Raw genomic sequence first — 14,282 nt, 5'->3', positions numbered from 1 at the left:
GAAGATGTTTACATGAGTCAGCCAGAGGGTTTTGTGAGCAACGAGTACCCCAATAGAGTTTGTAAGCTTGAGAAATCCATTTATGGGTTAAAGCAAGCACCTCGCAGATGGAATCTTTGCTTTGATGAAAAGGTCAAGGAATTTGGCTTTTCTAGGAGTGAAGATGAATCTTGTGTGTATGTCAAGGCTAGTGGGAGTATAGTTAGCTTCTTGGTATTGTATGTGGATGACATACTACTCATAGGAAACGACATTCCAACCCTGCAGGAAGTAAAGTCCTGGCTTGGAAAGTGTTTCGCTATGAAGGATCTTGGTGAAGCTGCCTATATTTTAGGGATAAGGATCTTGAGAGATCGGAGTAAAAGACTAATTGGACTTAGTCAAAGTACCTACTTGGATAAGGTGCTGAACAGATTCAGAATGCAAGACTCCAAGAAAGGAGAGTTGCCCATCCAGAGTAACGCCAAACTGAGTAAGACACAAAGCCCTAGCACTGAGGCTGAGATAGCACAAATGAGTCGAGTACCTTATGCTTCGGCTGTAGGATCGATCATGTATGCTATGACGTGTACTTGACCTGATGTAGCTTTTTCCCTGAGCATGGTTAGCAGGTTTCAGGGGAACCCTGGCAAGGCACACTGGACTGCGGTAAAGAATATTCTCAAGTACCTACGAAGGACTAAGGACTGGGTCCTTACCCTCGGTGGGAGTGATGACTTGAGAGTTGTAGGGTATAGTGATGCTAGCTTCCAGACTGATAGGGATAATTTCCGCTCTCAGTCGGGTTGGGTCTTTACCCTAAATGGAGGAGCAATTTCTTGGAAGAGTTCCAAGCAAGAGACAGTGGCAGATTCTACTTGTGAATCAGAGTATATTGCAGCTAGCGAGGCGGCAAAGGAGGCGTTATGGCTGAGGAACTTCATTGGAGACCTTGGAGTTGTACCAGCTATTAAAGAGCCAATGGAAATTTTCTGTGATAGTGAAAGTGCTGTTGCCTTAGCCAAGGAACCAAGGGATCACGGGAGATCCAGACACATCGACAGAAAATACCATTTCATCAGACATCGGATCGAAGAAGGACTCCTCGTGGCAAAGAGGGTATCATCAGATGAGAATCCAGCAGAACCCCTCACGAAGGGACTGACTCGGGTTAAGCATCTTCAGCATGCTCGGAGCATAGGGCTGAAGGATGATATTAGGTTTAGTAGTTAGATAACCTCGAAATTTGTAAAGTGTAATTGACATCTGATGATGAATAAAAGTGTTTTATTTATGAGTAAAGTGTTGCTATCTCTTGTCGATCGTTTACTATATTTCTTTTGCATGTTTTGACTTCCAGAATAATTTTTGTTTGGTATAACATATTATTCAAACCTCCACAGTCGGTCATATGTCAGAAGTAGGTATGAATCAAGACTGTCATGTTTGGTTGTAGAGGTCTTGGACAAGGCTACAACAATCATGAGTGCTCATAAGTTCTGAGCATTGGACTCAACCCACGCTCACTGGAATCACTTCATGGAATTCTATCTCGAGTGATCGTGAGACGGTAATATCGTATAAGTCCTCAAACCTAGAGATATGATTTGTTACTTACAAGTTGGTTATGCATTCATTGTACGAAAAAGGCATTGGTAACTCCATGTTATAAATCGCGCTCTTGTGTGTAATTCAATGAGTGGTAGAACAAACATATGAGTCGAAGTTTATCTGTTCCTTCTTGGATTAGAAGCTGATATCTGGGCCCCTCGATGATTTTGTTTTGACCTATGTACCGGGCCCGGTCAGAACTAAATTAATGTGTTCAATGAAGTTCTTTGTCAAACAAATCAGAAATCGGGAAACAAACTGTTGGACAATAAGTAAGACATTGTTCCGTGTATTTGTCCGAATGATATCTAGAACAAAGGATTATATGATCACTTATCTTAAATGGCGTATCATCATCTTCTCAGTTCCGAGAAACCTTGTAAATAGCTACGATTGCCGATCGGTTCCTGAAGTCATACTTGCAGTAATAGTTATTAGACTTATCCAATTGGGAGACTATTGGATAAGGTGTCTAAGTCCATAACTATTTCTGGTATGTACTTGACCCGACCCGGCATGGTCCATTTGGGTTGCATGGCACCATGCAATTGGATAGACTAAATGAGAGAAATAACACTTGGAGATTATTAATATATTATAAGTTCTAATATATTAATAATATTATTTGATTAGTTTGATCAAGAATTAATTTAGAATTAATTATGTGATCAAAAGATAACTAATTAAATATATGGGTTGATTATGTAAATCATTCATATCTTGTATAGTGGGCTAAGAGGCTCCATGGATTATCAAGTTGGGTTCTACCCATAGGATGCTCCATGGATGCTCCATGGGAGTTACAAACCCATGGGTCATGGAAATGAAGAGTCATGACACATTAGGGTTTAACCCTAGATGTGTTAACACTATATAAGAAACATATTCTCCACCAAAATCGGTTACACTAAAAAACAAGAGGGCTTGGCCGATTTTTGAGAAGTGTGTGTTCTCTCATAAGTTCTTCCAAGAGCATTTGGTGTTGTGTGAAGCATTTGAGGCATCACACTTGGGGTGCTAGGCTCACAAGGTTTCAAGGAACACAAACAACAACAAGGTAAGTTATTCTATATATACTTTAAGTTAGAATTGTTCCCCATGTATGCTAGATAGGAATATAACCTTGGAATGCAACTTTGCATGATAATTAGACAAACATAGATCCAAGGTTATTAGGGTTGCATGTACACTTAGGAAGTGTTAGAATGCTCAAAACCCATCACTCTCTACATCATGACCCCCCTTAAACTTGTGATCAGCGCATCAGAAAATTCCACAAAATCCTCAACACCCTCAGTGAGGGTCAATACCTAGGCCTCACACCACTTCCTCCTCAATGTATCAAACGTAGCCTATTGCATAGGCACCCAGCAGAAACACACACCCTTGTTTTTCAGTCGGGTAAAAGGAAAAAAATCTTGAAGAAATCCTGAATGAATCTCCGGTAATAACTAGCCAATGCTAGAAAACTCTTGATCTCAGATGAGGACTTCAAAACATCGTACTACATCACTACCTCAATCTTGGTTGGATCAACCATAATCCCATTTTGATTGATGAGGCATGCCAAAAACTAGACCTGTCATAACCAGAACTCACACTTGCGGAACTTCTCTTAAAGACTCTCTTATCTTAAAACCCCAAGTAACTTTCTAAGGTGCTCCTCATGCTACTCCCTAGTCTTTATGTAGACTACGAAATCATCAATGAAAAAACAACAACTGACTAGTAAATCATCGGCATGCCTACCTAGGTTCATCAAATCCATGAATCTTTCAGTTACGTTAGTGACCCCAAATGGCATCACCATGAATTCTTAATAACCGTAGTGAGTTCGGAACATTGTCTTCACCACATCCTTCTCCTTGAATGTCATCTAGTGGTAACCCGACCTTAGATCAATCTTGGATAAACAAGATGCATTGTGTAGTTGATTGAAGAGATCATCAATCTTTGGGAGTGGGTAAAGATTCTTCACTGTGAACTTGTTCAACACTTGATAATCAATGCACATGCGATGTGACCCATCTTTCTTCTTCAAAAACAAGATTGGTTCTCCCTAGGGTGAACTGCTCAGTTGGATAGATTGCTTGCCTAACAGCTACTGAGGTTCAGAAGACAACTCCTACATCTCTGGTAGTGCGACGTGATTCGACACTTTGGCAATCGGCATAGCACCGAGAATTAGATTGATCCTGAAGTCCACCAATCTCATAGAAGGCACACCAGGTAAATCCTCTAAGAATACATCTGGAAACTCCCTAACAACTGGCACATTTGAAACGAAACTATCCTCTCGTTTCGAGTGTCAACCACATACATAAGGTAACCCAAATACTCGTGCTATAGATGCTGTCGAGCCCTGGCCGTAGAACAAAAAGCTAAGCTAACCCTAGTTCCCTTGACATATAGAGTCAGTTCTCCCCCACTTAGGGTTAAAACTATCACCAACTGCCTCTCACAATCAATCATGGCACAAAATTTACTCAACCAGTCTAACCCTACTATCATACACACATCCTCTATAGGGATGGGAATAGTGTTAATAGGGTACGGTACCCTGAATATCTACAAAGTATAATCCCAAAAAACGCTCGCGACTGCAACAATGTGTTTGTTGGTGATGGAGACTCAAAACAAACACTCCAACTACCTAGAAATAATAACAAAATCCATACTGAAGGACTGGGACACAAAAGATTGACTTGCACCTGAGTCAAAAAGCAAAAGAGCATGCAATGAGTTCACTAAAAATGTACCTTTACAAATACAAGCATAAGTAAACATGGGATAACTGACATAATAATAATAAATACATACCGGTAACATCATCAGGCACCAACCTAGCCTTCTCTGGTGAGAGCTGAAATGCACGAACCTAGCCCTCGACGTCTCAACCCTCCCATGTCACCTATCTGTGATATTGAGAGTAATCGGAGTTGGTTCCTGCACCGGCTTCGTAACAAAAAATGAAAAAATGGCCTTCACATGGACAACCTGATCCTAATGGTAAAAAATCTTGGTTCTCGACGATGGAGCCTACTAGCGGAAGTCCCTCGCAAAATGAACCTCATTTTCATAATTACAACTTGCTATCTCCAAATGACAAAGTCTCACATAAGCCTTCCCGTATTTTCCACAAGTGGGGCCCCTCTGACCTCTATATCGTGAATCAATGGGTTTGGACCGCTCTGCTACCACCTGTGATTGAGCTGGATTCTGTCTCTTCTCTATAGTCTGGGTCATAATACCAATTTCTCTTTTCCAAGCGAAAGAGTACAGCTTGGATAGAGAAGTATACTGTTGGGTAGACACAAACTGTTTGATTTCCTTTCCTTTTGATCATGTTTAAGTATCAGGAAATCTAAACTTACTCCGAGGTATCATACTCGAGGCAAAAAAGGGTTCTCTCCATGAACATCCTAGTGATCTCTGTCATCGACTATGTCATCTACCTCAGCGATAGATACTCCTGAGCCAACCTTTCCCTCTCTACTACTGACATAGAATCAGTACAAAACATCTCTAAGAAGTGCTCCCACGTAAATGCAACTTTCTCCTCATGAGAATAAGCACTAGTTGCTAGCATCCACCATTCTTTCGCCTCTAGGTAAAGAAGGTTTAGGATGCAACTAACCTTCCAGTCCACCGGACATGAACAAGTGAAGAAACAACACTCCATATTTGCTAACAACCTCATAGAAATGATTGGGTCCTTGACCCCATGAAACTCAAGGGGCTTCATTTTGATAAAGTTCAGTTACTGAAATGACCCTCTCCTTTCGAGTCCTGCAACTGAAATGGCTACGACAGCAACAACCTCGATGAAGGCAACATATCACTCATCTAACATCTCAATTATGGAAATCTTAATAGACCCAAAGAACTCTGGGATCATCTCCCTAACACAAATGGTCTCCTGGGTGGTGATCATCTCATGGATGCCATCATTAGTCAATGTTGGCCTCTCCGAGCCACCAGCTCTTGACCCAAAACCTCTAGTGATTGCCGTATTAAAAAACAAACCGGAATACATCAGTAAATCCATAACTCATACTATAATATCATTAGTGGATCACTAAAAATTTGAGGTTCGTGACTTCCCTGATATGTGTATAAGTCAAGTGATTTCAGTAGTACAGACCCACACAACCTTCCATACCTACCTGTATTTGTCTCAAAGGATCGCCACGGACCACCCAGCTTCAAAGCCCAAATACTAGCATAATCATATGTTCTTTAATCATTGTTTTAAGAGTGGCTAATCATTCCATAAGTTGGCATACTACAAGCCATACTCACTAATGAAACTTTCACTAACCTTGGAGCTGCTCATGAATGCTAATCATATATAACATCGGATTCGATAGACAGTTGAATGCTTGATTCGACCCTAAGCCTACAACTAAACAAGGAACAAGAAATAAGGCCAAATCAAACATTCTTAGGCTATAAAATCTTAGTTATGTATAAATATTTTTCATACACAATGCAACTACATTAATAATGTCAGTTTCATATAGCATATCAAGAAATCCTCCTATGTTATCATGTATCATACATCAGGAAATTCTATCATGAAATTCCTGAAGATCCTTAGCCCACATACTAGCATGAATTTTATCATATCATTAATACAAACAAGTGCGGGTACCTTAAGGGAATCACCTCCCTTGGCTTCGGATGATCGTACACATTGTATCCTTTCTGTCAGTTCTTTTAGAGTTAAATTAAAAAAACATTTTAAAGATCCTTAGTTTGAGTCTGGAATCATACAAGTATTCATCCGATTCTCAGACCAGGGCTCTAATACCAATTTGTAACATCCCAAAATCATGGAAAAAAAATTTATTTTGAAAACCATTCCAAAATCCATAAGTTTCATCAGAACATATTTTCTCAAAAACATAAACATGCATCAGAGTATCCCAAAATCATAAGTCATATAAAATCCAGGATGATGTGAACAATCACACCATTGCCTTGCTTGTTTCCTTTAAAATACTTGAAACCCTAAAATCAAAATGTAATCCAAATCTTAGTGAGTTCCTCCAAACCCCACACAACAAGACATATACACATATTGCATGTTGGGTCCACAACATCCCGACTGGACTACCTTGTCCTATAGTCTCCCGATTGGATTTTCGTAGCCCATAGTATCCTGACTGGATTTCCCCTCCATCCTACATACACCTGATTGGATTGCTACACTTACCTACAATCTCCTAACTAGATTCGTACTGGCTCGCACTATGTCGACATATGCACAGGTAAACATATAACCATCAAGTAAAGGTAATCATACAGATCAACCAATCTAACATATAACCATCACATATAGGTAATAATACATATCCACCAGTCTAACATATAACCAGCATAACTTCATCCTATATACTAGGATACATAACATACTAGGCTAACATAGGTGCCTTCAAGCCACGAGTATAGTAAGGAAAAATCACCTCAATGTCTGAAAGATAAGTGAACTAAATGCTGCTCCAAATACCGGCTCTAAAGGTCACCTATACAACAAATAGGGACCAAGCCTCAATCTACTAATCAAATCCCACTAATTGACCTAAATTCAAACTTGGTCAATGGTTAAAAGTCAAAGGTCAACTTCTAGCTGATCACGATGTTGTGGCCATCTTTGGCCATGCTGTGTCATCGAAACGACTAAGCAGACGAACTTTAGCCCAAGCACCATGCCCAGGACACCTACGGTCACGTTGTGCTCACTAGGCTCCTCACCAGTTAATGGGTTAGGTCGTTTTCTTCCATTCTAAAGGATAAAAAGCCCATATATGGTCCATTTGATGGTCCAAATGGATAATGATTCCAACTTTATCCATTAACCCCTCCAAGAGATAGAGATCTCAACTCTTAGGTCCAAAAAGGTGAAAAGCACAACATGTCTTAATCATTAAGCACATAATCTTGAAGACCTCCTAAACTAATCTAGAAAGGTTTCTAGCACCATTTCTAGCATAAAAATCCATAGTTTTCATGCATGCATGTCCAATATATGTCTTGAACTCCAATTAGGTCAAAATGACGGTTAATGACCAAAATTTCATGCATGGCACGAAATCTAATTTCTTGTTTAGATGCAAAGCATCAAATGCTCAAAAAGGCATAGAGAATCATAAAGATGAAAATTTTATGAGATCTCACCAAATAAACCCATCAAGGCATGAAGAAAAGGGACAAAATCTAACGATCTAGTAACTTACAAATGAAAAGGATGATTCTTGGACACTCAACAAGCTCGAGAAAATGTGCTAGTTGATGAAGATGAAGCTTGCAAGGTAACTACCACACCAATGGTTTCCTTCACCTTCAAATTTACTAAATACACCAAGAATGAGTTCACAATTACACTGGAGGCTAGGGTTAGTGTTTCTGAGCTTGATAGGGTAATAGAGGTGGAAGGACCTCAAAACCATAGCCTTAATGGTCTTTAAATAGGGCCCAAACGCCAAGGATTAAGATTTCTATTAAAACAAATATCATATCGTGGCACCTATGACCACACCATAGTGGTTCATCTCAACCCGCGACCCAATTCCATGCCACCACACCATGGTGAAACTCCACCATACAGTGGCCACACAAAATAGAAGTTTAATATTTTAAAATTTATTGTACTTGGAACGGGTGTTACAGACACACGGTAAATAATACCAGTGCTCTTAATAAAGGTTGATACATTTTGATATTCACACCCCAGTTTGTTTGTAGACTTATATTGTCACAAGAGAATTGGTTTTTGATCATGGTTTTCAATTGTAGGAAAGTATAGAAAACTTGTAACTTGTGATATAAAAAATAAATCCATGTAAATTTCTTGCAATCATAAATAAACAAGACAAAATAACAAGATCCATTTAATGAAAAGATAAGGGAAAGTCCCCAAACATTCGAGTACACTAGATCAAAAGGTTGAGATGACTGTACATGAGATGTAGGTAGGTTAAATCTAGGTAGGTGAAATCTGTGACCTTTACCAAATTGAAATGAGTCACACACATTGGGTAATTTATTTGATGAAATAGGAAGATTAAATGTTGATACTAAACATCTTAACACGGATTGATAAGGATGTGCAAGTCTTCTATGCCATCCGTGAAGAGAGGTACGAATCTTAGTGAAAGCAACTTTATTTCTAGTTGGAGGCAGCCGATAGAGAACTTGATGGACGTCCCTTTTAAGGATTGTTTGTTCTTGAAACCTCTTAACATTGCAATGGATAAGCCAAAATTCAACAACCACATCATTATCTTCCACTAATTTTGAAACACTTAGAATGTTTTTGGTTAGTTTAGGAACAATAAGTGTAGTTGGCAATTTAAGACTTGACTGATATGATGACCTAACATGATAAATAGACAATTGGTTACTGTTTCCCAATTGAAGTTTGCCATCCCGTTTGTATTCTTCATAAATATTGAGTTCTTGAGTATTAGAGTACACATGGTCTACAACTCCTATGTTTATATACCAGGCTGGATCAATCACGGTAGAAGGGATGTTGAATTAAGTGACATAGCCTATTTTTGTGAATTTCTTAGATTTGGACAGAGGGAAGGAAAAATAGTTTGGTTAGTCCTCTACCAGCAATCAATGGATTCATGATCAGTTTTAGTGTATAATTGACACACTAGTCGGCGTTGTCTTGTGTCTTTGGTTCGAGATGATTTGGAGTTTTTCCCTTGAGCATGAGAATTTTGTTTCGATTGATTGACATAGAGGGAAGTGGATGTTGATGGTAATGAATCTTGTCGAATGTTTTCTTGTTCTATGTGAGCTTCCTCTTAAAGAAGAGGACGTATGAGATCATCAATGGACAAAGTTTCACTTTTCATCATGAATGTATTAATGAATACACTACGATGAATCAACACCAAAGAGAATGTATCCAATCAAATCTTCATTATCCACCGGATAATGATTTGCAGCTAATGATTTGTAGCTAGAGAGTCCACAATTGATCGACATGGACCCTTTAGAAAGGGTTTGAAGTTGGGCTTTTACTGGCAAGCTACATGCCCTTGTTTGGGCTTGAAAATTATTTCCAGTAGTTTACCAGGCCATCGGGTTGCTGGAGTAGGTAGAATAGCTGGAGCATCGGGGGCAGTGGCAAGGTTCTATCGGTGGCAGGAACATCAATTAACTTCGCATGAGGTTTTAGATTGAGAACAAAAGCATCGAGATCAAAGGTCTCAAGAGCGGAAATGATTGTAGTATGCTAGACTGAGTAGTTTTTACTATCAAGTTTGAATGCAATTGACGGTATCTGGAAATTAAAAGAAGAATTGGTGGAGGTCGCAAGATTTAGCAGATGTGAGACTCCAATCGTCATTGAGGAATAATATGAGAATATTGAAAAAAAAAATTCAAATTTTTATAAGGTACACACTATTACAGTATAGTGAAGTGAGTAATTGTGTGGATATTCCATTTACAGTACATCAATATATAAAAAGTTATGAACTAAAATATGATAGATATTCTCCTATACTAAAGAAAATTCTATATGGACTTTGACCACTCTAGTAATTCAATATTACACGTTTACAATATTTGTTTAATAAAGGAAAACCATTTGACTGTATCATGATTTGCTTTTGTTGCAAAACTATGTTATTTGCATCATAATTTACGTTGCTTTTGTTTGAAGTTTTAGTTGTATTTGGTCGATTGATACATCATGATGCTCGATTTTGAAATTATACATCCATTGCTAAATTTAGTTCGAAAACAACCTTGATCCAACACTTTCAAGTTGTCTTCATTCACTTGACCTCCCTTTAGTAAGCCCTTTTAACTTGTTCACCAACCCAAGTCCACCTCCAATATTCTGAGCCCAATTTCATTTACACCATTACATGGTTAAACTAGAGCTACACATCCGTGGTCTCATACCAGTTTTGGGTTGGTCTCCAAACGGTTTGGTCTTTTTGAGATTGGTCTCGCATTCAGAATGGTCCGATCTTTGTTTTTTGGACCGGGCCTATTTTGTCTTTTTTCATTTCGATGTTTTTTCGGATTAATCTTGCCGTCTTTACATGAGCCTTTTTTATTTTGATTTATAGGTTTTTTTATTTGATTTTGGTATTTTTGATTCTTTTGTTTTGGTTTCGGAGTTTTTTTTCATTCACAAATATGAGATTATCACCAAAATGATAAATTAAGATTTATTAAAAACTAAGTGCAAGACACATGTAATCAATGAGTTTATTTTAAAAAAATTAAATATAAAAATTTAACAATTTAAAAAGTTTAACTTTATAAGAAAAATGATTTTTTTTTGAATTATTAGAATTAATGAGACTTTAATGTATTGAATACATTACATATATAAATCATTTCTAATAAATACCTTATATATTAAATATGAAATCTTAATTTAATAAACTGAAAAATACAATAAAATAACAAGTGGAAAATAAAAATTTTATAAATTCTAGAAAATATCATGTATCCAAATAAAGGAGAAGCTGATATGTGCCAAAAAGTTTTTTATTTATTAGGGACGGTGATAATTTAAATTTAATATGAGATTTTATCACCAAAATGATAAATCAAGATTTATTAAAAATGATAATTTAAATTTAATAAAAGAAAAAATGAAATAAGTTAGACAGTTTGTGATTAAAAATTGACTGTTCATTTTTCGCAGACCGGTCTCAGATTGGTCCGCTCTTTTTTAGGACCAGTCTCAGAACGGTCTGATCTTTTTCGAACCAGTCGGGAAAGTTCTCGGACCGGTTTTTTTCGATCCGATCTTTTTTAGAACCTGTCTTTTTCCGGTTTGGTCTCGATCTCCTTTTGGTCTGATCCGAGACGACTCTTTTGGTGCAGGTCTATGTTAAAGTCATCTTCACCTAAATCATTTCATGTTAAGGGTTGTTTCCTAAAGTAAACCATTTAGCGTTTAATAATTCTAACATCTTAATGGTTTTGACATTAAGGGATCGTTCACAAACTTTTAATAGCTTTAGATTGTATTAAACACGTTGAATATCAACCCATTGAAAGGCTAGAATAGCTCCATTCAAAGGTTATGAAATAGCCGCTAGGACTACAATACAACAAACAATGGAATTAGGGTGGTGTTTGGGATTGTGGTTTAAAAGTGCTTATTTGCTTATTGGTTTTTTGAAAAGCTAATAAGCCAAAAAAAAAAAGTGTTTGGTAAACTCAAAAGCACCTTTGAGAATGGCTTTTCCATAAGCTTCAATAAGCACTTTTTAATAAGCATGGAAACGTGGCTTGTTGAAACTACTTATGCCTTTTCAGCCAAAATAACTTTAAAAAACACTTTTTAAGCCAAACACTTTTTAACTTATTGACTTATTAGCTTTTTCACTGTAAAAACTTATCCAAACACTTTTTAAAAAACTCTTTTTACCACCACTATAAGCAAATAAACACTTTTATCTAAAAACACTTTTCTAGTTAAAAAAAGCACTCCCAAACACCCTCTATATATCATTCCATAACTAAGATTATGTGATTAGCATTAGATTTTGAAACTTTACCTGATTATAATAACGCCTTACAAATAAAAAAATTCATGTTATGATTGAGTATGTTTTTCAAGCATAATGTTGCAATAATATATTTTAGTATTTCTACGCACTTCTAAAAGAAATATTGCATGCTAAAATAACTACACTATGGATTTATATGGTGAACCCAACATGTATTAAACTTATACTTGTTGAATATGGGTGACTTATAAACAAAGAGCAAAAGAAGAAAACCGAAAACATTGAAGCAAAGGGTGAACAATGTAACAAGAAACTAATAATAAAAATCTAATGTTTAGTTACAATTATCGGATTTGCAGCCTTGATTGTAAAGATTGTCTGAACTATGGTAAGAATAAACAAAATAATTCCAGCGAATACAGCAACCATATGCCATGGACTACTGAAATATGTCCGCTTCAACCCTGCAGCAGCATTGGGCCAATATCTATTATAGTATGTATCCAGATCTTGCCACTCTTGATGATAATAAAAACCATCTAATGCGACATCTTCGCATATTCTGTTTATCATATTAGCAGCATTCTCATTAGAACCACAATCGTTTATCAGGACCCCTGACTTTATCAACTTGGCAACATCCTCAGCAGTATCGATTAGCATATCCATGGCCCAAGCATATGCTGTAATGTATCTAGTAAGTAGACAAGCCTGTTCATACATAATCAGGTTCCTTATTATCAACTCAGTGTTATCATGAACATGCAGTTTTGGCATCCTCAATGTAGGCTTACACCAAAACCATGGGAACCATGAAAACCTGGGTAATTTCATTTCCATGGCTATTACCCAATTTACATCTTCATTAGGCCTAAAGTTTACCCCAGCTCTATCGAGCTCCAAGGCGGAGTGCCTCTTTGGATATGAATAAGATGCTGATGGGAAATCATTTGTAGGCTGTAAAAATTTGTGAAGAAAGCCAAGAATATGATCATGATCGGTGGTTTCAACGCTTATATTGCTTGTTATTATATATTCTCCAAAGAAGTTGTAATAGCGGAGAAGTATTTTAATATGGTTAGTGAGAGAGGTATTTGGTTTAAAATGAAGAATAGTAGATTCAAAGATGTCTTTAAGAACAAAAAACGGGATTTGGTTTTCTATCAAAACCAGGTCTCGAACTGTTAATGGAGCAATCGACCAGTTTCCCTGAAATGGTCCATCATGTTGTGAAAGAAGATGAATGAAATAAAGTATGAAACAAGCATCTATTACCATCATTCTAGCAAGTTCGTCATCGTTGTAAGTCGTTGACTCTTCATAGCATGCTTTTATTTGTTCAATCTTCGTACTCACCTTTTGCACACATTCTTGTAACGTTTGCTCTGGGTTGGAAGTAGATAGATCCAATAAATAATGTAAATAAGGCATTTTTTGAACTTCAAACTTTTGCAAATTTTTATCTCGTCTGTGAAGAGGTCCAATAGAGACAAGACTAGGGGTAAAAGATCTTGAATTGAGATCTCGATAGAGTCTAGGAACCATGAAAATTGATGGGGGACGTAGATTGCCAAGATCACGACCTTTTTCTTTACAATCAAGTAGAAATTGGACGGTATGACCAGTGCTATCTCCTGCTCCAACCTCCACATCGCTAGTTATCATTAAGATTAGCTTAATTTCTGCTGTAAGTTGTTAGTTAAACGAGAGTTTAGAGGATAGTTGATAAAAATATTATTACAAAAATGACTGGGTTCATACGGATTCAGCCACCTTAGTCGCCATTGTGGACTCGCGGATCGCAAGATAACTTTATTATGTCCTTGTGTTTGCCAATCTTGCAACAATGGTTCTACCGTCTAACTCCGTTAGAATATTACCGTTAAATACATATAAAATGACCTTTTTACCCTTGTTTTTTTTGTATTATTTGTCTTTTTGTTATTTATATTTACTACATTTAGCATTTATTAAAAGTCTCAACTCACCATCTCAAACATGTCCCTCCGGTTATCTTCTCCGACAACTTATTGTAACACCCAAAAATTTAAAAGGTTAAAGTATGGAATTAAATCCTTATTTCTAAAGACCAACTCGTCGAGTTTAAGGAATAAACTCGATGTGTTGGAAAGTTGGGACATGCATTTTGGAAGACCAGCTCGACAAGTTGGGAGGACCAACTCGACGAGT

General features: G+C 37.2%; 1 protein-coding gene across 1 annotated transcript; it reads right to left on the bottom strand.

The window, feature by feature from the left end:
• Positions 1 to 12,390: 12,390 nt before the first annotated feature.
• LOC145029733 (UPF0481 protein At3g47200-like) lies at positions 12,391 to 13,757 on the bottom strand. The gene has a single exon (XM_078978209.1). The coding sequence runs from the start codon at positions 13,755 to 13,757 to the stop codon at positions 12,420 to 12,422; it is 1,338 nt and encodes a 445-aa protein (XP_078834335.1). The 3' UTR covers positions 12,391 to 12,419.
• Between the last annotated feature and the right edge of the window lie 525 nt (positions 13,758 to 14,282).

The sequence above is a fragment of the Lactuca saligna genome, chromosome 2 (genome assembly GCF_052625555.1).
Source record: "Lactuca saligna cultivar CGN05327 chromosome 2, ASM5262555v1, whole genome shotgun sequence".
Taxonomy (NCBI): Eukaryota; Viridiplantae; Streptophyta; class Magnoliopsida; order Asterales; family Asteraceae; genus Lactuca; species Lactuca saligna.
This window is presented reverse-complemented; position numbering and strand designations above follow the sequence as displayed.

Bases quoted from the DNA above. Each gene is read 5' to 3' on its own strand.
- LOC145029733 (XM_078978209.1), bottom strand. From the start codon at position 13,757: ATGATAACTAGCGATGTGGAGGTTGGAGCAGGAGATAGCACTGGTCAT.